Genomic DNA, 24,751 nt, shown 5'->3' with positions numbered 1-24,751 from the left:
CGTAAATAGACGAGGGATGTCTTGACGACAGGTGATAGGATAGCAAAGGGTTAATGTATTTCGCTTCTTGTAAAAAAAAATCAATCTACCGTTCCTCCATTCCTACTGAGAAAAATATGTTCGAGGATCATTTCCAAGATAACCCCGATAACTGCCAACTTCTTATCCAGGGGGAGTACCAGCATACATTTGTTTGAGGCTTGGCCACTTCCAACCGAGCCAGCCAGGACTTGGTAAATCTCATAATTTATCCGGGATTTAAGTCCCCGTGATCTCACCTTGACCATAGCTACCGATTGAACCAACCATGTGTGCAACGCGTCGAATCAAGAGTCATATATGAGGAACGAGTTTCCACTGATCATGATAGTCAAGCACATAAAGTACAAGCCGAGCACAAGCGGATACCCCTAGCTGATCGAGCACATAGATTGCTACATGTGCAGGCGTAGCAATTTGGTCATGAACACTGGATCGGGCTGAATGACTAGAAAACATGTATGCGCACTGATGGTACAGCTCTATAGAGGGTTCCTCGACTCTACCAGCCACGCACTCGATGAATGGGGTATCACCGTAATCCGAAGCCCCTTGGGCGTTAACTACTCACCATTCAAACCCCAACACAATAGTCTCTGAACCAGAGAACATCTCATCAATATGACCCCTGTCCCACAGCCACATCCCCACACCCAACCGCCGAGCGCTTCCAACCCCGGCTTAGACTCTCCACCGCACGACCACGACCTAAGCGAGATGCGCCTGTACAGCCTTAACATCCTGCACCTCTCAAGCGGCAAAGCGACATCGCTCGTATGCGCCAACGATCTCTCGACATTCTCGTTCTACCAACGCGGTGGTGTGGCTGAGTTCATGTCCTTTTTCGCGGGAACCGTGGCCGAGCGAACGCCAGCTGGACAACGACAGAGTATTCAGGAAAAGTCATATGTGTTCCATGTGTACAACCGAGGAGGGGCCGAGAACTTGGTTGGTAAGCTTGGAACGGGTTGAGTGTGTGGTAATTGGGAGTTGATTGAATGGTTATAGGTGTATTGATCTCGGACGAAGAGTATCCCGTTCGACCGGCGTTTTCGTTGTTGGCCAAGGCGCTGGATGACTTTTCGACTGCCGTTCCTCAGACCTCGTATTCGAATCCGGGTGCGATTTCGTTCCCCCAAGCACAGACGTATGTCGCCAAGTACCAGGACCCCAAGCAAGCCGATTCGATTATGAAGGTCCAGCAGGAACTGGACGAGACAAAGATTGTTCTGGTTTGTTTTTTTATTCAATTTTTGGGAGATGTGTTATGGGGATGCTGATGAGCGATGTAGCACAAGACCATTGAAGCTGTACTTGAACGTGGCGAGAAACTCGACGATTTGGTCGATCGGTCTAATAATTTGAGTATGCAGAGCAAGGCGTTTTACAAGACAGCCAAGAAGGTGCGTTGTATCCACTCTTTGGTTTTATGCCCGACCTGACTCGCGCGTAGCAAAATTCATGCTGCGTCATTGCTTGATATCACTGTTTCAATTACCCGACTGGATTTTATGTAACGATAGACAACACAGTATTCAATCACATTCCTTGTGTTAATGATTTTACATGTGTGGTCCGTGGCAAGCCGTTTGTTCCAGAACACACTCACCTCGACACCAAGTGAGCAGCCAGCACACGCTCACTCGACTCAATCACACACACCCCCTACAAAATCAAACCGAAACCGAGTTTTACTCACATTACCAACTCAAAAATCAAACATAAATACACCACGTTTTGCGGCCTCGGGACGGACCTAACGGATCAAATACACAACACAACACGACTAGACTTGGCGTTTTATAAACGCACCCTCCAAGCCGGACCCCCGATAAGATACGGCCAGACCAAAATGAGAAACGGATGAATAATTTCGATAGATGTATGGCTCGTTTCCTGTTTGGCGATCAGACAAGTGACAAGTCACTCACTCGTCGCCTCTATTAATCAGGTGGGGACCATGTCCCCACTCTGGTCCACAAAGTTGTCTCCAGACTCAAGGCCATCTCCGTACGCCGCGGATTCAAACACGACTTGGCGCCAGAGAGCGACAACCAGGTCGGTGGCTTCTTCGACTAGAACCTGTAAGGGTAGGCGTCAGCGACGAGGTTGATTCATAGCCGATACATGAGCGGTCGTGTGAGAATAAAACACTTGGAGCCAGAGATAAGGAATGAAGTAGTCACGCACGGGTTCGAGCGCCTCGACTAGTTCCACAGGTCCCTTTCGGCTCCTCACGTGGTCAGCGATAAAGACAACCATATCGTCGTCGTCGAGCTCTCCAAGGTATTCTTCGAGTTTCTTGCGTGCAAGGGGAACAATCTTCTTTTGGACCGTGGACTAGAAACACCCCGTCAGAATCCCCGCACCAAGAATGATCATAACACTGACCTCGCCCAAAGCATCCCACTTGACCTTGGCCCTCCACAACGCATCCTGCGCCTTGGGAACGGAATCTCTCGCACGATGTAACCGCTCGACAACCCGCTCCCGCTCCGCAGCCTCGAAATCCAACTTGACCAGGTTTCCCCTCCTCCGGCGCCCAGCAATCTCCTCGTCCTCTTCTTGCCCAAACACGAGCGCAGGCTTGGCAACCACCGCCTTTTTCTCCTCTTCTTCCTCTTTTTCCTTCTTCTCCACCGCCGAGATTGCCAGTCGGACGGGAGCACCGTCGTCCAGCAATAACCCCGCCTTGCGTTGCTCCTCGGCCAAGGCGCGCATTTCGTCCATTTGGCGCGCGAGGAACGCTTCGGATTCGAGACGCAGGTGTTCGGCTTGACGTTCTTCCATTGCGCGGGACGCGTCGTCTGCTTGCGTTTCAGAGAGCAGGAAGCGGTGGCGAGTTTGTCTCCATCGAGCACTGCACAATTGTTAGACGACAAGATGGCAAAGATGCTTGGAGCTCACCGATCAACGTAAAACGGCTCGTCGCTCGCATCGTCATCCCACTCTGCCAAACGCTGCTTCAGCTCTTGTCGGTCCTTTTCTTCCGCACGTGCCAACCCTCTCTCACGTTGCAGCGCACGCTCAATAGCAGCGATGCGTTGTCTTTCGCGGGGTTCGTACCGGCGTTCTCGCTATTACCAGTCACGTCAATGTCAGTCTACAGGAACGGCCCGAACGTGACTCACATCGCGGAAAGAATTATCTTCGTCCCTTCGTCTAGCTTCCAGTCGTTCCTTCTCGCGCTCCTCGTCTGTCTTTTCCGGCTCGCCCGGGGTCTTTGACGCAGGTTCCTGCTTCTCCTTCTCCTTGTCTCTCGTAGCTTGCACGAACCCAATAGGCTTGGACGCCAACCCATGGCTTTCCCCCTTTTCCTTGTCCTGCTGCGGCTGTCCCCACGTGCGCGTCCCTCCACCCGATTCTTGTCGCTGTGGCTGACGAGCCACGACCTGAGGAGGCTTGTCCCTCCGTGCACTCCGTTCCCTAAACAACGAAATTTCACTCAAGACCAGCCCACGCTGTTCTTCCGGCAAGTCTTGCTCTTGGAGATCTTGCAAATGTGGAGGGATGATCACCTCGTTGGATTTTTCCGGGGTTTGCTCTTGCGGGAGCGCAGATGGATCGGTCAGAGCTGCAATCAACGAACCGATGAGTGTTTCCGAGGTCATTTTCGCGACTTCGTCGTCCTTTGGGGATCGCTATTAGTGGTTGTGAGTGAGCATAGTGTCAAAGACGTACAGGGTTCTGTCCTCTTTGTTCTTCATACGTTTTCAAAAATCCTTGTGTTTTTTGATCGGCTTTAACCTAAGCATGCAAAATGAATTCCGGGAGAATGGGGTGAATCGCAATACTTACCGACAGCTTCTTTGGTTGGCCACCCTCGAGCGAAGGTAACAGTCTCCCATCCAACAATTGCAAAGCCCGCGAAACCGCATCCGGCTCTTCAAACTCGGCAAACCCAAATGCTTGCGGCTTTCCTTGTGGCGTCTGCAACCGCTTGAAGCTCCTCAGTGGTCCACATGCCTGTCCAGCGTTATATTAGTTTCCAGCATTGGGTACTCGTATCTAAACTACGCACAGCAAACAACGAGGTTAAAAATCCATCCGAAATACCAGGAGATATCGACCCAACGAAGAGCGTAGTTGCCTTGTGCATCGGTCCGGTCGGGGATGCGGCTGCAGCAGTTGGGATAGGTTGATAGTTGGGCATGGGAGCTCGTAGACCGAGTCCCATCCTGTTTGGCCCGTTCTGCATCATTTTGGTAGGTCGTGGTTGAGTCTGAGAGGCGCTTATCCTTTGGCACGTGATCGGTGGTGGTATATGATGACAATTTGAATTTAAGCGATAGTAAGTCGTCCCTGAGCCCCCTGGAGGCAGATTACGACTGAAACCCCAAGAAAGCTCTTGTGGTGTGGCAGCTCCGACTTGGTTGAGTATTTAACCATGTCATGTATATGTACTATCTGATATAAAACCTAGGGTGGAACGATGAAGGTTACTATACATCATATAAAAAGGCGGAAGGGAAGCATATTGTTATTTTACTAACTCGAATAAACGAAGGCCACAAAGCCGAGCTAATGGGAGGACGTTGCATCACAAAAAGTTACATCTAATACAGAAATAACAAACAACGTGCTATGCTAATAGTTATAACAACTAAACAATGACGTGACCATAAAGGACAACAGTCCGTAGCATAGGGCACAATCTCTTCCAACAGGGCAACTGGTCTTTCTGATACAGCTTCATCAGCTTTATAAACATCCAATCCGATGATCGAAGCGTGAGCTATGGGCCATCGTCACAACTTCGAACTTTTCCAAGAATGGAAAAGGAACATCAATGAACATGGATAAGTTTTGAAAAATACGTATATACTTATTCGTCGATCGGCCCGTTAAATCCTCGAGTGAGAGCAAATCAATTTCCGTAGGACTCATATAATCAGAATGGAACCTACTGGGGAGCAAAGATCTATTATGGTAATTTCCTTCAAGTTCGAAGGAGGTGTTCGTTGCAACTCCTTAACCAAAATATCCCATGTAGACCTTCGGGTGACCTTGCTCACAATACAAAAGTGCGTCAGTGGGATCATCCCATGATCCAGCAAGGCCGCTATTGTTCTCCGTCTATGTTCAACTCCTTGGAGAGGATGATCAAGGTAACTCAGAACGGTTACACTCGTGATTGGGCGTATACACGATAGACCAACTACAAGGAAAGATGGACCTTCAATCGCTTGAAGCTTTGGCAGTAGGTTAAGATTCTTTTCGATTGGATCACACAATACACCCTCATCGCCGCTATTAATTGATCCGTGACATCCTAGTTGTGTGATTGAAGACTGTCCTTCGAGAAAATGCAATAGAGGTGCTGCCAATGACCCAGAATGAACAAATCTATTGAGCCTAAATGAGACGTGCAGATCATTGAACAATACGTTGAACGCAGTACGAGTAATTGAGAGTGATAGATCCTTCAGGTAATCCAGGCTTTGAAGGGCGCGCCGCAGTTGTGGCACAAGATCCCTTTCCAGCTTATATTCTTCGTCCCTACGGGTCAGCCATTTGACACCTATCTGTAGTCTAATCACGTGTTTTGCGTAGCTTGGCTGGAGTGAAGTTACTGTCTCGCAAAATGAGCATACGGAGCGCTTGGAGCCCAATTTGACGGATTGATAAAGCAACCCATTCAAGGAGTGATATGTATACTTGTTCACTAGGCAGAGACTTGACATATAAGCCGAGTCTTCGATGCACCTTTGTCCTATCAAACGTAGAACCTCTGGTGGCAGTTCCAAGAGGCCCATATCGTGGCCGTATGTGTGATATCCAAGGGTCACGTGCCGAACGGCGATATCACCTAACCACACTCATAGTAACACAGTGTAACAAATTCTTCAAAAGTTATCCACCCTAAGCTCATATTTGATACCACTGGTGAGCTTCTGGCTGATACAGATGTACCCTAAATAGACCTTTATTTAGATGTGTCCGAAGTCATGCATGTGTAGAAATCCAGTCATTCGAACTTATTTTGTTGTATTTCAAGGTCATTTGATGCTAGAAGAAGCAACGTAATCTGAGGTTGGAGGCGATAGCTACTTTTATCCTCTTGTATTATCTTATAGCGCATACAAAGATCAACCCAAATGCGATTGTCACCAGAAAGCCCAGTATATTGATTGTGCACTTGTGCTACCTCAACACTGTCGCGTCGGCCATGGGTGCAGCCATATATTTCTTCAAAGGCTTTTAACTGATTTTAATTTGGCCCGTGCTAGGGGCTTGTGCCCTTGGAATTCATCTTAAAAATAATAGCCAACCAAACTAGGTCTTTGCGTTCTGCGAACATGACCGAAGCTGTACCAATCCAATCAAAGCTTTGGTTGCCTCGTTTAAAATATCTCCAAACGCGATTGAGCTTCATTTTGAATAATTCAAATCATATATGCGCAAGATGCATCCACACATATCCACCAGCTTTAGCCTTGATGCATATTTGCAAGTATTTTATACGAAATAAATCTGGATAGATCCGGAGAACCATTAAGCTACTTGAAAATTCAGCTTGAAGGCTGATTCAGTGGCCTATGATTAAATTATCTACTCTCGGAACACACAGTATCCAAGTCAGTACGGTAGTTCTATAGGGAATTAACAAATGAGGCGGTGTATCTTCAGTAATGATTTTAACATGGCCACGTGTACATGCGGTAGCCACCCCGAGATCCACTGCTGCCCTCCACCACTCATTTAGTCACAGCCATAGCGCTCATCGTGTCACGCTCCAAGCTAAATCGTCCCCATTTAACCTGTGCTGTTAGTGTTGAGCTTTACTCTTACCCTCGCCACATCGCCCAACCTCGTGCTATGGACGCGCATCAGTACCCACCCAATACACTTGCCTCTGTACCATCACTAGGGCCAAACACATTTAATTGGGCGCTCATGTCAATAGCTACGTTTGTGTACCAGTGTCTATCCTACCCGCAACGCAGAAAAACAATTCAGAATGCCCTCAGGAATGCCCTTAACACACAGGCTCGCTTATCTTATCGGTTGCCAGAAGGTCCTGAATTCCAACCTTTCACACTTGAGTTTCATCGCGACTGGTGGCATGAAGGATGTGAGGTGAAGGAATGGTACAATAGCCTACTACAAGCGGGAATATCCACCACCTTCCGTTGTATCCGTCATTGGAAGAAGGTTGATCCTCCATTCAACCATGAGTTCCTTGAGATTGAACTCGAAGACAACCGCTCATGTATCCTGGAACGTATGGGCAACGGCTTTGATTTTGATGCGTTGCGATGGACAGGATGTAGCTCTTGTGACATCATCCAATGCTTTCCCTCAACCCAAGAGGCCACCCGTTTCATAAATCGCAGAAATTGCAGATTACTTATTCAGGTTATTTTCCCGCGCTCGTTTGATTTGACTGATGTGCTTAAAATCTGTTACACCATGAAGCAACACCCAAATGCCAAACAATACACCTTACAACACTTCAATTGCTATTTCTTGTGTTGCACCATACTCTCCATTCTGGTTCGTCATGTTGCTTCATGGCAAGACCGAATAGCACCTTCTACATGGGAATCAATAGTTGCTGAAACTCTGTTTGACTTGTCACAATCAAGTCCCCAAATGCTGTTGGATGCACCTGTCAAGCCAACTCCGGATCCCTCCGCTATTTACTTCAAGAGGACATGGAGGAATCACCTGCCGCTATGCTTGCATAATCCTAAAAAAGATATGATACCACTGAAGCTAGTTAACCAGACCTTCGAAGCCTCGGATTATTCCCACAGCATCAATAAATACGTTGCAGTTGGGATATATGCGTTACTGGACGAGCACACCCAGCGCCGTGGGTCAAAGGAATTCTTACTAAGGTTACTAAGATCAAGACTGAGCGATATTGTGTATGAGAGCTTGCGCGAGGAGGTATCTAATTGTCTCTGGCAAGACCGCTTGAAGCCTTCTGTTTTAAATGCCATCAGGCCTTATGTGGCGGGTCTAATTACATTTATTCGAAATGACGTTAATAATACAGCCGATTCCATTAAAATGGGAGATTTAATTGGTGGCATAAACAGTATGAAGTTCCCCCGGGATGATCTTAACTTCTCCTCAATACAGAAAGAAGTACAAAGGGGGTTCTTTCGGGCGTTTATTAGAATATGCTATCATCACATCAACATCACTCGAGCAGATTACGAGATGGAAACTTTTGAAGGGCGGCACCCACGATGGAAGCGAATCGTTGCATTCATTCTTGCGCTATTTGTAGCCCTTCTCACTTATCCAGCGGTTGTGTTGTTTCCACATTATATTTTGAAGATCTTTGGTACATTGAGGCAAGATTTAGTCATACTAGAGATGTGTAGCTCATTTGAAGGTGCGGAGTACTTTGAACCTAATCCTTGTCACAATACTGACAACCAAAGGCCTGTGAATTGCGTGTATAGTGAATCCAAGGCTGATGGTTCGCGCTTTCCCTCTGGAAATTTTGGTACTACAATTTCAATATTTTGGGCTTGGAATGTTCAGTGAAGATAAAGAACACACTGTCCAATGGGAACAAGGCGCCTTCGATTGGAATTTGCACCTGGCGAATGCATGGGTCGAAGAACTGGGCCGAATACTTCATACTTATGTCGGCTCAAACCAACCTAACACTTCTGGGGCGCTTGCCTTCCTAAATACCGTACTTCCAGGACACATATGGTCCAATTGCCTTCTTACATGCGTTGGTAATATAATGGGGGACTGTACTCTCAACATTGTGAGCTCGGAAGAAAGGTTTACTGTTACACTGGGCGGCAGCAAGGTAGGCATTAGAAGTATTCTGCTCTTATCCTATAGCTACTGACATTTTTGCTATCCTTAAAAACCTAGAGGGACGCTGAACAAGGTCCTCAGGAATGGACAGTCGATCAACTCCAACGACATCTTCTCAACGTATTAAAAAACATTCTAGGCGCGTTGATAATGTTTTCCTCGCTCAAGACCGGGTCGTTGAGACTGGTATCACAAATGCAATATCCGATATCTGGGCTGCTTTACCTCAGGACTAGTCCCGCTATATATATGCTTTTTTACTTCCATAACAACAGTGAATGTATTACATTTAGTAACGATTGTCATATTATTGAGACCCCTTTCTTGGAAGTTCTTACCGCAAAGCAATACTAGTCTATGAGAACTTCTGATCAAATTGTCCTCTCGGTATTTCTCAATGATATTCTAAAATACACTCCAACCTAGGTCTCCATGTATATCGCCACGACTTTCCGACGTGCTATGTGCACGAAAAAGGGACAAGCATTCGAAAGATGTTACTACCAGTACCCAGCACCTGTGCTTCGCTATTACTGTTACAATTTCCCAACATTACTGTGATGAATTATCCGCGACAGCGCACAGGTAACATGAGAGCCAGAAGTCAAAAAAACATGCTGGAAATTTTAGTCACACATAGCGCATCCCCCCCTACTTCGACCTTCAGATCCTCTTGCTCACACTTTGCGATCGACCGCACCGTACAGACCCCGCAAGCACGGGCTTGGGCACGCGATCAACTACCATGACCTGGCTTTCGTTTATGTCTATGCGTCCGGTCGCTGCCTAGCGAGTCGGCCATCCCTCGACATATACATCTTTTCATGACATACGGTCATGTCAGCCTGGACGTAGCGAATCTCCCAACGTAAGCCGAGGTATCCGAAATCGCAGCGGGGAATGGTTTGCGGACGTAAACGATACACGATCAGACATTTGTCAGTGTTTTGAACATATACCACAGTCAATCAACATCGAGTATTTGTGCTCCGGATTGCAATCAACTTGTTGTTTGGACATACTAGAATATAGCGTTTTACCTGCCTTGTATACATATGTCTATCATAGGCGGTATTCTTTGTTTACAAAAAAGACTTCTCGTCACACACGATAACTCAGGACTTAGTGGCTTCCTGTACCCATCGAAGTATTGTTGGAATAAAAAAATACATGATATATGCATACACGCCATCTCAGAGACCAGTAGAGGTACTGATCCGGCACGGAGTGCGCGATAAAAACTGGGCACCGAGGCGCGAGCAGACTCGAAGGTGGGTGACCAAGTCTGACGATGGTCGAGCATGGTAGAGAGCGGGAGAGGTGAAACTGCTAGGGAAGAAGCGGTTCATGAGATAGAGAATGGTGACAAGCGTATGGAATAGTGGATGGGATGATGGGCGGGGTGGTGGGTGGGAAAGAAAAATAACGGCGCACTGGGGACCGAATGCGCTACGCAAGTATGGATCACAATCAACAATCATGATTACGTGAATAGCCACATGGGAGCCCTACGCCTAAATCTGGGCTCGTGCGTCTCCACAAGCTCCGGTCTACGGCCCCCATATTAGTGCATTCAACATTAACACGTTTTCTCTTTCTGCTCGCGATCGTCAACTTAGATGCCACGCATATATTGGTATTGCTGTATTTAAATTTCAAATATAGATACACTTCATACTCGAGATCTTCTGCACTGTTTAGAGCTGGAGTTTCTGAGCCTCCTGCCAAGAAGAACGAGCAGAAATGTCTTCCCACCACCTGTGAAGCTTGGTTTAATATCTACTAAAATATTGAACCAGTGATGGACTTACTTCTTGAGGTGCTCCCTCTTGGAAAACAGCTGAGGCTCGAGATCGTAAACCATCTTGCCGTAAGGGAGATGGAACAAATCGGCAAGAGTGAAGATCTGCAGGTCGAAGATCAGAACGTCATTACGGCCGTCAAGAGACAGATCCACTCACATCACCAGCGAGGTATTTTTGCTTGGCCAAGATACGCTCGTATCCATCGAGCTTAGCATCCAAAGTGTCGACGTACTTCTTGACCAAATCCTTGTTGGGCTCCAATCCCCTCATACTATATTGCTCTCAGAATTTGGAAAAAATAATAGCGAAGACGAACTTACGGCCCGAAGACGCGTTCAAACGCGAGACCCGAAGCAGAAGGATCGAAGCTCGAGTACTCGATGCTGGCAGCTTGCTCGAAGAGACCATATGCCTTGGCATCGCTCGCAGCAGGTAGGAGAGGCGAGCCCTTTCCGTACTTCGCAACGAGGTACGAGCAATCGCGCGGGACTCGTAGATTTTAGTGCCATCCTCGTCCTAGTAGAAATAACAGTCAGATACAGAAGTCAGAGAGTCTTGGGCCGGACCCACCTCGAGAACGGGAATAATACCGAACGGGTGGTAGTTCTCGATGTATGCCGGGTCCTTGTGTGCACCCTTGGCGAGATCGACGGGGACGATCGTGACATCGACGCCGATTTCCTTGGCCGTCGTCCATACACGCTTGGTGCATGTCGAGTAGGGCATCTGCACCACAGCATTTCGTCAGAAACGCGATCGGAACGCGTTATATGGGACACTCACGCCGTAGAGCTTTACAGTGACCATATTGCTAAGAAAAGAGTTGATTTACTGGAAGAGCAGTGAGTAGTAGTAGAGAGATGAGGCCCATCCAAGGCTTAGGTAGGGGTATATATCCCCAGTTCGCCAACTCAGGGGAATAGTTCCCAGGGTGTGGTTGGTGCATGTGACGACAGGCCGATGCTTCTCTTGACGATCATATGATGTATCTTTCGCCCTGACTAAGTCTGGCGAGTCTAACTGAGGTGAAACCAGTACCTCACCAGTGCAAGGTCTAGTCTTTGGGGTGACGGACGTTACATCCGCAGGCCCATCGTTCGTGATAAGAGGAGAGTTATAATGTGTAGTCGATCGAAGCACTCCTTGTATACATTATGGTAGGGTTCTGAGCCCGATAGATTTGCTCGCCGACGCATAGCCCGACATAAGCGCGTGGAGTCATGACCAAAGGAATTTGCGAGAACAAGTGAAATGAATGAGTAATAATCTTACTCATCAAGCGCCAGGCGCGTGGCCGTTTTTACCAATCAAGCGCTGTTTGGTAAAGCCCAGCACTTAGCGAGGTTCCGAGCACCCAGTTTTCAATTTAGCCACTGCCTTTGTCGTAACTCCAATGCTATTACTAAGACTAGCTAGGCTCAAGCCAACTTCTACAGGGTTACATTGAAATAAATCCAACTCTCTGATCTTGGGGAGTGTTCATACATTTGGTCTATCGGCGCATTGCAGCATGCTCGATATAGGTATCGGCGCGAGGCGTAGCATCGCTACATATCACAGAAGAGCGTAAATAAATGATATCCCGGACCGTTTGATTAGGTCCTTACTATGTGTCTGCGGGCTGGATACATGTTGTGTCGAAATTAGCTATTCACGCCCCGACGGCGATAAACGCCTCCGCTGTATCGAGGACGATCCAGGGTTTGTTGAGCCTGGTATAATGAAAGCGGGCACATGACGGGTGGATATCATCTAATATATGCAAGCACATTAAGTTCTCGAAGTTATTGGAAAATCTTAGAACCTAAATCATTATATATCTGAGGTCTTCAAAATAAGACAGGAACCATGAAACCACCATCTTCGTTTGCAGCCAATAGCGAGCAGGATGCACCATTTATCGTTGACTTTCGGGATCGATAAGATGCATTTCACTTGATGCACTCGAATTCGCGATGTATATGCCTACAAACACGGTTCTAAACACCTATCCATTCACCAATCATCCTGCACCCACTCTACAAGAAAGAACAATCCTCTGGGTATCCTAAAAAAGAATCTAAAGTAAATCAAACCCTCTCGATCGGGTCCAGTCTACACCGCGCTTGAGTTGTTCAAAAGTGAGGAAGATGAGAATCGTAGTTGGTTGAAGGCGCATCCATGCAGGGACCCAGCTGTTTAAGTTTAATGGTTAAAGATGAAATACGAGTTGGTTGGTAATCAGTTGGGTCGAAGACATCGATGATCAGGCCCGGGAAATGGGTTTGAGTATTGGTGGTCGAATTTGAGAATTAGAAATTGGTTATTTCAAGAATGAACAAGATAGAGGGAGACGCACCCCTTGAACATGAACATCGGGCCCTCGTTCTGTATCGATGTCCTAATAACCGCCAATGTTGACTACTTAAATGCGTTAATACAAATCAAATCAACGTAGAGGTAGTCTTGCGTTTGATCCCGGGCCAGACGCATTCATAATTCGGCTCTGTTATGATACGAGTCAAAACAAGGAGAGAAGGTTAAGAAAGCATGGCAAACCTTGAGTACATCTGCTGGGAGCATACAGCTATAAAGCAACTAAGTTAGCAAATGGGTTCTGGAGTTTTGTAAGAGGAACTCACTAGTCGCTACAGTGCCCTGGTAGTCGTTATACGTGAATCAGGCTCATCTCGAGCACAAACACGACCAGAAGGTGCTTACGGCCATAAAGCTCGCAGTAAAATGCAAATTAATGTTATCTTCAAATTTGCCTGTCTGGAGTAATTGGATCTTGAAAAAATCGTATCTGTTGTCCTCCCATGTCAGCTCTCTCTCGCACACCAAGAACTGGATAGTGACTCACGAAGCAAGCTGAGACGCATTCATCAAGATACTTCTGAACACATTTGGTGCCATTCCTCGCGCAAGAGACGATGGACCTTCATCTCTAATCATCTACCCATTCCGATTAGCTCAACTAGCTAAGGCTTTGAGCGCGATGAACTAACTTTATACAATCCATCAAAACAATGTTTATAATTCAACCTCTTCTCCGGGGGTTTTGCAAAATCGCCTTGCATACGGACCATCAGGATCTCTGTCATGACGTCAGTCACACGTGATTCGAGACGCGGCGAGAGATAAAGACGGGCCTCCAGGATTGCCAACGACTCCTGCTATTCCGCCCGCCATCGTTCCAGCGAGCGCCATTTTCCAGCCTGGCATTGGGCCCGGGCCTGTTTGCGCAATTTAGCTTGAATATCGGGGAAAATGCAAAGGGAGCGTACCACTGAACGATCTTCTTGCTCTCATCATATGCCCAAAATCGACATAGGGAGTAAGTCATCTGGCGGAACAGCGTTCCCGATATCCCATCAAATAGTCCTCGAATACCTGAATGTATTCAGAGTTAATGTGAGCGGTTCACGAAGATACTAGTGGAGCTCGCCTGCTGTTTGGATCGTCTTTTGTATGGAAGCGATCATACGCTTATCACCCGACGCTTGTAATCGCACTTTCGTAAGATCTAGAGGACTATTAATCGCACATGTCAAGAACTTATTCAAATTCTTGAGATGACTGAAATGAACATACTGAGTGATCGAGGCCGCGATACTGGCCGCCACTCCTACAATAACAATCAGCAAGGCGTAAATTCCAGTTCTAATATTACCCACCTCCCAACCAAAAAGGATATGGTCTCTTCTTGGGCATCGTAGCCTGCACGATAGGCGGCTTGGGTGAGTCGATCTTTGTAGACATAGTATCCTTGAAAGTGAGCAAGGAGAGCAGAAACCAGTCCAAGCCCAACAACCGACTTATAACCCCAACGAAATGACTAGTTGCGGATGTGGAGGCGGAGAACGAACAATGTATAGGTCAGGTGCAAAGCGATCGACACTTCCTCCTTAAACTGGTCCTCGACCTTGCGCCGTATAGTCAATTTCCTATTACAGACCGAGGAAGACATCAGTTGGGATTCGTATCATGTGATACACGCGAAGTCACCTTCTGGGTGGGCTTACCGGTTCATCTCAATACGCGACCGTGAATTTATAGCTCAGAGTGCTATTACTATCCGTACGGGCGTTGCGCACTGCAGAGAATTGTCTTCAGCCGGGCCGTCCACGGGCCGCGCCACGGGCCCTGAGCATATAAAGATATGTGCCTTTTTACGGAATTCTGCGGGACTGACTGGACTCGAGTCAGTTAGTGATATATTACAAGTGGCGGCCCGCGAGGAAGTTATCGGGCGCAAGGCTCAGTGCTCGGGTGTCATCGTCCCGGCTCGGCCCTGGGTCGGGATTTCGGATTCAGGCGGACCAGCCTATGCTCGTGTTTTGCACTGGCTTGATCTTGATGTGATGGGCGGATATATTAATCGTAACCCCGTCTTGATCACCGACTTGCATCGATATCTCGCGAGAGAGAAGATCAACCATTTGATTTCCTTATCAACAGGTTTTATGAAAACATGGGTCTACTATTTCGATCCCAGTTTCGCCCCCAAGGTTAGTAGTCACTAAATGATTCACTTCGGGAGCCGTCTGTGGACACATCCCCCATCTATGGGCTATTGGTGAGAATATATTAGCGTTATCTAGAATCATAGACTCGAGTTATGGGTCGAGAAAGAATATATGTCCAGACAAGTGCTGTAGGCCACACAAATACTGACCAAGTAATCAGCAGAAATCATAATAGTCATACTGCTGTAGCTCCCCGATAGGATTTGAATTGCCGTTATTCCCTAACCGCTAATTATAGCCAGCCAGCCCAAGAATGACCCTCGCTTCATCTGGATGTATTGCCCCAAATACACAATGATCGACAATTAGGGAAGCGCAGTGAGTTGGCGATAGGTGTATCAAACTAGACCCGGGATATCCAGCATGTCTAACCCTCTGGAAAATGGCTGAGTATTAATTCATGTAATGCAAGCTTTTGTAAAATATTGGGCTGAGAAGCGATACGGGGGAGGATCGACGTTTCTCGGTCGGACTATAGCGACACCAAAACTAGCCTGTTTTATTCTGTGCGCTTATTCTAACTTGTTTTCCTCTCTCTGGTTTGGATAACATTTTCCCTTCCTTTGCTCACTATATTATCCCCAAATTCAACCCGTCACACTCAGATTTTGGCTTTGGATAGCCTTAGGCTTCTCGCGATGGACCTGGCAGGTTTTATACTCACGCAGTGTACAAAACAATAAGCACTGATCCCACAATCTTATTCCTTCAGGCCATCACCTTCGAATCCACCAGTTTTTTTTTAACCTCCAGTCAGACAAGAAGGCCAATAAGGTCTCCAGTCTAGTTCAATGCGTTGGTGATGTACTGCACAGAAAATTATGAGTTCTACTCATTAGGGTCTTCATCCACCGTAATCCAGCCTGCTCCGGTACCATACATTATGCTCCCGTCCAAGACTCGATGACCGGTGCCATACTGTCTTTGGTTATATTTTGAGGAGTGGTACACTTGCGCCCAAAAAGATTGAGCCACGTGAGCTCAAATCAATGACGCTCACGCGTCACCCGCACGATTGAGAATTCGTTTACGATGTAATAGTAAATTATGTAGATACAGTAGTATAGAACATATGTACAAAGTTTTAGATCGAAACTAAGTCTCCTCGTGGAGATACGCGTGAGCGAAATTTTTGGGCTGGCTCATTCTTTTTGATCACTTTATATAAGCTACTTGGTCCTCCCTCATTGAGTGCCATTTACCACCCCTTTTTACGCTCGAATACCTGCCGAAAGTGCGCGAATGGACACGATCCCATTCCTGGGCGCCCACAAAAAATTAACCCCAGCAACGTCAGATTTGCCGCTTGGCCCTAGCTTGGAGTAGAGTACCAACAGCAGCAAATATTAGACGGCAGTACTTCCCTGCCGTCGGGTCCTCTACCCTCCGCCGCTACCTCCAAGAGCTGGGTTTACGGCCGTACAAACGCCGCCGAGTACCCCTGCTCACTATTGGCATAGAAAAGCCTGTCGCGCGTGGGCCCACAGTCAATTATTCTGGCCACAATCACGCTGGGACGACATTGTCTTCTTGGACGAAGTCCAAATCAAGTTATTTGGGGCCGACAGTGGCCAATATTACGGAGGCGGCCTAGTGAGTCCCCATATAATCCCCAATACACCAAAAAGACAATATCTCATGGTGGCGGGGGTATCTTCATTTGGGGGTGCATTACTGAGAGGGAGTTGGGCAATTGTACCTTATACGACGCAAGCTGAACGCCCCGGGATACATTGAAATCCTTGGGGACGCCTTCTTCGGAACCCTTGCCGACTATAAAATCACCCTGTTTGACATTACATTCCAGCACGACCAAGATCCAAAGCATACAGCCCAGGCTGACACAACGTTGGCTTGCCAGTTGGGGCGTAAGCGTCCTCCCATGGCCGTCAAAAAGCCCGGATTTGAATATAATCGAGAACGTTCTGGTGGCATCTGAAGGAGCGCGTGCGTACTCACCCCTCCCGCTTTGAATAAGGAAGAATTATGGAATAGTGAGGGACAAATGGAAACAAATTTCCCCAAAATATTGGCGATTTGTATGATTCATTACCGCGTTGAGTACAAGCTGTGTATTTAGCTAAAGGTGGAAACACCAAATACTAAAATCGTATCCAAATTATTCAGTTTTGCATGTCATTTTGGGTGCATGCATGCAGTTGCAGGTGCAATTTGAAAATGCTCAAAAAGAATGAGCCAGCCCAAAAATTTCGCTCACGCGTATCTCCACGAGGAGACTTAGTTTCGATCTAAAACTTTGTACATATGTTCTATACTACTGTATCTACATAATTTACTATTACATCGTAAACGAATTCTCAATCGTGCGGGTGACGCGTGAGCGTCGTTGATTTGAGCTCACGTGGCTCAATCTTTTTGGGCGCAAGTGTATGAGGATATCAACATTGTTCCCCATGTCAAGTTTGTTCAAAGTTACCATCACTCGAGGGGTGCACTGAAAAGGTGATATGAAGCGAACATTCTGTACACATCCGATACTACCTATATTAGTACTTTCAACGGGAGCGTTGTCGCCGGCACCGTCATTTACGAAATTCCCAAATTTAATAGTAAAAGTGTGTACGCTATCAGCGGGGAGCAATCCAAGAAATTATCGAGTCATACAAGATTCAATTCAACCATGTCTCAACATCAAGTTGAAACCCTATCGTGGTGGCACTCTTCGCGGGTGCGACTATGCGTGTAGTACGGTCGCATTCAATACCGAGGCCCGCAAGCCATACAATAGCATTGGGCGTGGGGTGAGAGTATACGGTTGATTCAATGTGACAACGCTTGCATGACGAAGGGTTGACGAGTTCGATATATAGCGGGCTGCTGCTATAATTTTCAAACCGAAAGTCCTGGCTTTTAGTATATGCATCGGGCTGAACCACTCTGCTTCGATAAAAGATGTGTCGCTTCAGCTGTCAATGTGAAATGAGTCAATGTATATCCCTTGGCTGGCATCTACAAGAGAGACATTGTCATAGTAAGCTTTAATGTGCGGGTTCGTATTCTTTCCTATATTCAGCATGCTGGTTCCTATGGAAGACGGGTTTTCCGGGAAGCTAGTGCCATAGTTTTGGGGGTTTAATCTGGCACCAAGCTCACGCCCGGCAAGGGCGACAGTTGAAAAGTAAGGGTAGACACTCCCTTAGACGCATACACACCCATAGTACAGGCCACCAGTGTGAAAACGACGGAGATATACATCATTGGATCTGTATTAGAACCAAGCGTAAGGCCATATTCAAATTTACGGTGCAAGCATAAACTTGACATACACTTCAAGAAATAGGATGCCTCAAATGCCTTTCCGTGCTTGAGCGGTGGATGCTTTATCCGAACCTTAATGTACAGTCGTCTCTCCTTCCACTCTTTCTTGATCCATGCTCATGTTTCGTTCTTTTATGACAGATCGACATAGGATTTCATACGGACGCTTTCCTCTAGTTTCTGTGCACAGCCACCCACTCCACCAACCGCAGAGTTGGTGCGCATACATTCCTATAGTTACTTTTGTATAATGCACACAGCATGCTACAGCTTGCTTAGTGCTTCTATAAGGGGTTGTATCTACCGTTTGGATATCTTATTGCTATTGACAACATCGCAAGGCGCAACGGATACCACCTACTCCTAATCCGTGACAACGCAAGCTCTCACAAGTACAATCCTAACCGCTATCCGAAATTGACAGTCATTTGTCTACCTCCTGGCCTCACACATCATATCCAACCAATTGATGCAGGAGTCATCAAGGACTTCGAAGAAAACTATCGCAAATTATTAACTGAGCGCGCCCTTACAATTGACCTTGAGATGCAAGGTGTAGACAATCTACGCAAGGTAGACCGGATCCAGTCGATGTGCATGCTTAGCCACACGAGGAGCAAATTTTCTGATGCCATCAATCGGAACTGCTGGCGTCGTACTCGCATCCTCTCTGAAAACAATCATGAGGAGGAACTACCGTTATGCTCGTTCAGGCTAAGCTCTGGACTTGAGCGCTTTCTTTTATGTTAGCTTAGTCTTGTTACTGCCTTTATATGTTGGCTTTTATCTTGTTCAAGCTATTTTAATCAATTTATTCGCACGTTTGCCTCCTTTACTTCCCCCATGAATGCGTCTGTGCTATCTAAAAGCAAGAAAGCGATTGATTACTAAGCGGACAACCAAGCTGGAAGCAGCCCCGCAATTCCTTGAAAATATCCTATTGATAGGAGTCCACCAACGAATATGGAACGAGAGACGACTGTATATCAGTTGACATTTCTAGGACCATATGGACCCTATAGAGTCCTGCCTTCGCAGTCCTTTTTCTTTCTGTACTCTCAGAAGAGCTCTATTTGAGCATTTTTAATGGACTCATTCACCTGATCCTATTTCCGTATTCAACCTCATAGTCAACACTTCGAGAAAATGTATGATTATATGCTCAGAACTCGCTGTAACTTAGCAAACTTATGGAATAGTCAGAGACGCTTAGTGCTCGCCTGTTCTTCTCGAGCACCCTTAGAATATCACTTAGTATATTATTTGGTACGTCCCATGCGCCTATGTAAAATAAGCATGGGCGATTGCCGCTTCTGGATCTGCTAACTGAAACTAGTTCTGCTTTTGCCTCGGGATCACATGAACAAAGCACAATCATATAGCTAGCGTTGAAGATTAGTTCGGCCCAGGAGAATAAAAATGTGAACTCTCAGTATGATTCACTGATCTAATTATAGTTCTTTCTTGTTGAGATGGGAAATATGCGGAACGCACGTAAGGGCGATGTTTTAACAAAAGCATGGTGCAGAGAAATGATCCGGAAATTAGCACTCCGGTAGATTCTCTTTCCGAGCCGGTTTCGACACTTGGAGTTCTTGTTGCAGCTGTACCTTCCCCCGCTTGGAATTTTAACGTGCATTCAAATGCTTTCGCCCTACAACTAACCTAAATTGAGACGGAATGGCACTAAGCGCATAATCGAAATCCTCGCTAACCAAACTTATGACATTTAAGCCAGACATTTGACTCACAGAGCACTAGCCAGGCGAACTAGCGAAAACCAAATCAAGACATGATATGAAATTCAACCGGTTAATTACTTGAAAATGTCAGGGAAGTGAAGAAAAGAAGAGAATTCCAGCCGGTTGTTGCTTTACTCGTCTTAGTAGCCATGTGCACCACACCGTATAAATACCATGCTGAGCCTACTCATGTACTCATCTCACTTAAGATATAATGGTTTTTTGGGGCTTAGTAGTGAGTTACAAACCAGTAGCACATTCGCTCTACTAACGCACCGTGGCCATGGCTAGACGACCCTTGCTTTGGCAGGGATATCCAGCGCTAAACCAACCCCACGTGCCGGATGTTCGCCTCTCCAGCTTGTCTTTGCCGCTGGTACGGGCGAGAAAGGGCTAGGACTTGCTGGAGAACCCCTTTCAGAGGCGCTGGGTGCCGCTATTCCAGGGTATGTCTTTAACTTAATCGTCAATGTTCAAACCTGAACTTTGCATTTATGATAGAACTACGACGTACGCTCTCCCATACGACACATCGGTTGAATATGATACCACCCTCGTCGCAGCAGCTGATTCGGTGCAACAGTACTTTGCTAGCCAGTCTACTGCATGCCCTGACCAGAAGTTTGTATTTGGAGGATATTCCAAGGGAGCAATGGTTGTTCACCGTGAGTCTCGCCGATCAACCAGATAATTCAGTATACTTATTTTTATTACAGGCACCTCTCTTCCTGATCCCATCAAATCCAAAGTGGTTGCTCTTGTAATGTTTGGAGATCCATATCTCAAATACCAAACCACAGAATTTGAAAACGCATGGCCAATCGATAACCCAGAAGTTAACCTCCAACCCGGAAGTACGACCGTTCCCGGTGCCAATGTGGCTAGCTTTTGCAACTCGGGAGATATAATCTGTGACTTGATGGGCAATGCAGTTGAGCCCCACCTTGCTTATGGAACCGATGGGAGTGCAACCAAGGCCGCCTCGTTTGTGAAAGGGGTCTATAGTGGCTGAACTGGGAAGAGAATGTATAGTAATATGACTTGGACCGTATTCAATATCAGGAAATCACATTGTAATCATATTAGAAGCAAGAAATGACTAAGTTTTTAGCTCGCGTACAGCTATTGGTTTGGTAGAAGCGGGTGACCCGCGGCCTATACGATTCTCGAAATAAATGCCTCGGAGCTATTGTGCTGGCTTGTTGTTCTGATATAATATCAAAAATTAATAACCCACAAAATTATCCGGGTTTGATTTGTGAGCGGGAAGTAGCGTATTTCGCACACATAGTTTCGTGGTGATTAGAGCAAAACCAATCACATGTTAGTTAGATTCTGAAGCTTAAAAGGCGATTTAAGATAACGGGTCGCTATATTGTTACAAATACCTAGCATCGTCGAGTCACAGATTATGGCTAACTGCCATACGCATACAATCTATCATTAATATCGCTCAGGTTATAAATCACATTTTTGACCTTCACTACAGGATGATCCATTAGTGTCAGTCACTATTGCGAGTGCCTTCCCTCCTTACGGTGATTCTGCTGGTTACTACGTCATCCGTAAGCATCAAGACCATATCAGATTATGAAGCGGCGCTACGCCAAGACTAGGGCAAGGCCGTCCCATCATCGGCCTCTTGATGACAGTACCATGCGAGGCAACGTCAATTTGTGAATTGCTGTCAAAACCAAGACAAGACGATCGCCGATAAGACCGTCCTGATAGCGGGCTAACATAATGGCCAGAAAGACCGAGTCCTCGGATTGACATAGTGGCTGCAATGTATATATACCTGCCTTGGTTCTTGTGGAACACTACCCCTTGCTTTGCTCCCCGACCACCCGATACAATTCATTGCCTGCCTTGAGAAAAATGGTTACTGTCAAGCTCTATGGAGTAAATTATTTTATTTAACATGCTTCATTCGCTGCTGACCATTTTCACATGGCCATGTGATTAGCATCCTTACTCCACGTGTACCCACCGCGTATGGGCAGTTGCCAACGAGATTGGGGTCAACGTCGAGCTATTCTTAGTCGATCTTTTCAAAGCCGAGCACAAAGACACCAAATTTATTGAAAACTACAACCCCTTTGGACTGGTTCCTGTTCTGGAGGTGCAGCCCGCATACCGCTGGTTACCTTTAGCTGAAACTAAATACGCCACTTCAATAGGACGAGGATGGAACAAAATTATATGAGTCTCGCGCCATTTGTCGCTATCTCATCGCCAAGTATGCCCCCGAATCAGAATTGCTCCCTAACCCAAGCGACGTGAAGAAGTACGGTCTTTTTGAACAAGCCGCTAGCATCGAGTATTCGAGTTTTGATAGGTGGGGTGCGTCCATCACCATTGGACGCGTAATAGCTCCGTGAGTTTTTTTGGCAAGATTGCTTTAGCGCGAAACTGCTTTAACAGACACTATACAGTATGGCGGGATGGCCTATAGATGAGGAAGAAGTTAAGAAGGCAATTAATACCTTGACAAGTAATATGGAAGCCTATGAGCGTATCCTATCCAAGCAAAAGTACCTGGCCGGAAATGTGAGTATTTACCTAGCCCAATAATGTGGGGTTTGACACGCCGGGTCAAGGCTTTCACTTTCGCAGACCTATCCCACCTTCCCTTTGGTCAAATAATCAATCATTTTTACCCTGAGATCTTTTCTTCTCAACCCCATGTCAAATTGTGAGTCCAAGATCATGTCGACGGTTAAATTAGCTTAGTTCAATTAATAGGTGGTGGGACACAATCTCTTCCCGGGACTCCTGGAAGTCCACCCTTAAACTTACAGGAGAGTATTAGTGGTCAGATATTAATATACTATTATATCCAATCATTGTATGTCATATATGATAGGATGCGAGAAGTTTAAGAAGGGGAATACAAGGCTAGTTTAAGACATATGTATCAGCGGATCAGAAAGTTCTACCTATGATTCTAGGTATGTTTGTATGAGTTGAAGAAATAATGAAGATATATTTGGTGCTCATTGCTGCTGTGTGGGCCTAAGCTTATTGTGTCGATTAAACTTCCTCTTAGTAAACCTCAGAAGAGTCGCGGTGAGTTGCTATGTTGGCCAGAACAATAGAAATGCTTCTAGATTCATGAAAAGTACCCGAACCTGGTGGTTGCCATGAATTAAAGGACTGGGAGAACGATACTATGCTATTTTTGCTTGTGGCGATGAGTATTGGTCGATTGGGCTGGGATGTTGATAATTCTAATGCTCGCCACATCTATTAACAGCATCCTGAGAGCTTATCCTCTACCCGCTCGTCAGCTTCAGTCACGAGACCCAGACCGGTGAGGTTGGAGAACCCCCGTGGGTGCGACGCAGCGAGGATGAACCGGGAGCGCCCGACCGCGAGTCTGGCTCGTGGGTGAGCGGCCCGAACCAGCTCTCATGACCTACAGGATGATGGGTGGGATAAAAAAAAAAGACACGCAAAGGCGTGCCGCAGTACTCGGTGTGTGCGAATCTAGACGGTGGAGGAGGTCGGACGCAAGTCGACACGGCATGAAGGTGGTCCTCACGTGACTCTCCCAACCACATTACCCTGTCTCGTCTGCTTACTTTTCCTTCTCTCTCTGGTTTTGTTACAGTGTTTCGTATGTAGCGCCTGAGGTTCGGTTCTGTGCCTGTGGGCGGCTTGCCTCTGTTCGCATGTAGCTCCTATTCTGTGATATATATGAAAGTGTATCAAAAAAAGGTTCTCGTCTTGGAAGGCCATCCTCAAGATGACCGGCCATTGGCCATTGTAATGGCCAATCCAAATGCGCCTTTGGACCCGACAATCAGCTCTAAGATATGAGCTCTTACATTTTAATTGAATGGACTCTCAGATAATCCAGTAGGGCTGAACAGATTCGCGGGATGAGCAAAACGAAGGCGCCTGAGCATAAATACACCTCTCAGGGTCCCGGTGAAAAAATCATCGACGTCTTCACTTTGGGGAAGAAAGTCATGAATTGAAAGTTAAATTTAGTATACATGTATTTCAGAAACTAAAATAGCGAGAAGGGTATCGGTGTGGTTGTGAAGGCCAATAAGCTCGGCGTGTCACGTGATACGCGACCGCATTGCAAACCACTAATTTATCCCCGATAATCACACCCACCATGTCATTCATTTCTCGCAGTTGTGTGATCCTCCAAGCACCGCGCCTAGCACGACTGCGACACTCGAAATCAGGGTCTCCTTACGGAAGATCTCACTTGAATCCCACAACTCCCCGTCTCCCAAACCCAGTGGTACCAACGTACCCCCAAACAGTATATCTCTCTGACGGGTCCTCTTTCACCCACCGAACAACCGCTCCTCGCTCCGTAGTCCGTCTTACGAGAGATATCACCAATAATCCGGTCTGGCAGCCTGGCTTGGAGGCGCGAGCTGGTGAAGAGGAAGATTTGAGCGGACGTTTGGGTCGTTACAAGAGACGGTTTGACGAGGAATCACAATTTGTCGAAGGAGAGTTGGAGGGGCTCATGGAACAGGCGAAGAATGCTCAAAATCTGGACAAAATGCGGGACGGGAAACCTAAGCATAAATAAACAGAAATGTGATTCACAGGTATG

The 24,751-nt window shown here is 46.6% G+C and overlaps 7 protein-coding genes across 7 annotated transcripts; 4 read left to right on the top strand and 3 right to left on the bottom strand.

Moving 5' to 3' along the window:
• Positions 1-660: 660 nt before the first annotated feature.
• On the top strand, positions 661-1,519 carry RhiXN_06114 (Synaptobrevin; the record flags this gene model as incomplete). The annotated part of the gene is made up of 4 exons (XM_043325930.1): positions 661-991; positions 1,048-1,271; positions 1,332-1,442; positions 1,493-1,519. 4 exons carry the CDS (start codon positions 661-663, stop codon positions 1,517-1,519), a joined length of 693 nt encoding a protein of 230 aa, XP_043181362.1.
• A 467-nt stretch (positions 1,520-1,986) lies between these two features.
• On the bottom strand, positions 1,987-4,192 carry RhiXN_06113 (RNA recognition motif protein; the record flags this gene model as incomplete). The annotated part of the gene is made up of 8 exons (XM_043325929.1): positions 1,987-2,121; positions 2,230-2,379; positions 2,431-2,899; positions 2,947-3,116; positions 3,171-3,668; positions 3,721-3,786; positions 3,838-4,005; positions 4,061-4,192. The coding sequence occupies 8 exons, from the start codon at positions 4,190-4,192 to the stop codon at positions 1,987-1,989; spliced, it is 1,788 nt and encodes a 595-aa protein (XP_043181361.1).
• Positions 4,193-6,936: 2,744 nt separating this feature from the next.
• On the top strand, positions 6,937-8,544 carry RhiXN_06112 (Isoleucine-tRNA ligase; the record flags this gene model as incomplete). The annotated part of the gene is made up of 1 exon (XM_043325928.1): positions 6,937-8,544. One exon carries the CDS (start codon positions 6,937-6,939, stop codon positions 8,542-8,544), a length of 1,608 nt encoding a protein of 535 aa, XP_043181360.1.
• A 1,985-nt stretch (positions 8,545-10,529) lies between these two features.
• RhiXN_06111 (glutathione S-transferase) lies at positions 10,530-11,444 on the bottom strand (the record flags this gene model as incomplete). Its single annotated transcript, XM_043325927.1, has 6 exons — positions 10,530-10,590; positions 10,644-10,738; positions 10,794-10,908; positions 10,958-11,094; positions 11,208-11,363; positions 11,421-11,444. The coding sequence occupies 6 exons, from the start codon at positions 11,442-11,444 to the stop codon at positions 10,530-10,532; spliced, it is 588 nt and encodes a 195-aa protein (XP_043181359.1).
• Positions 11,445-13,065: 1,621 nt separating this feature from the next.
• Positions 13,066-14,378, bottom strand: RhiXN_06110 (mitochondrial carrier protein; the record flags this gene model as incomplete). Its single annotated transcript, XM_043325926.1, has 11 exons — positions 13,066-13,122; positions 13,176-13,189; positions 13,259-13,274; positions 13,338-13,422; positions 13,480-13,571; positions 13,625-13,713; positions 13,785-13,852; positions 13,904-14,009; positions 14,104-14,150; positions 14,211-14,244; positions 14,294-14,378. 11 exons carry the CDS (start codon positions 14,376-14,378, stop codon positions 13,066-13,068), a joined length of 693 nt encoding a protein of 230 aa, XP_043181358.1.
• A 6,002-nt stretch (positions 14,379-20,380) lies between these two features.
• RhiXN_06109 (cutinase) lies at positions 20,381-22,978 on the top strand (the record flags this gene model as incomplete). The annotated part of the gene is made up of 10 exons (XM_043325925.1): positions 20,381-20,401; positions 20,458-20,612; positions 20,668-20,831; positions 20,883-21,163; positions 21,656-21,731; positions 22,170-22,288; positions 22,347-22,543; positions 22,602-22,716; positions 22,767-22,861; positions 22,912-22,978. 10 exons carry the CDS (start codon positions 20,381-20,383, stop codon positions 22,976-22,978), a joined length of 1,290 nt encoding a protein of 429 aa, XP_043181357.1.
• Positions 22,979-24,295: 1,317 nt separating this feature from the next.
• RhiXN_06108 (uncharacterized protein) lies at positions 24,296-24,727 on the top strand (the record flags this gene model as incomplete). The annotated part of the gene is made up of 1 exon (XM_043325924.1): positions 24,296-24,727. One exon carries the CDS (start codon positions 24,296-24,298, stop codon positions 24,725-24,727), a length of 432 nt encoding a protein of 143 aa, XP_043181356.1.
• Positions 24,728-24,751: the final 24 nt, after the last annotated feature.

This window comes from Rhizoctonia solani, chromosome 6, assembly GCF_016906535.1.
Source record: "Rhizoctonia solani chromosome 6, complete sequence".
Lineage (NCBI taxonomy): Eukaryota > Fungi > Basidiomycota > Agaricomycetes > Cantharellales > Ceratobasidiaceae > Rhizoctonia > Rhizoctonia solani.
The sequence above is the reverse complement of the archived record's forward strand: the minus strand, read 5'-3'. Positions and strand labels throughout refer to the sequence as shown.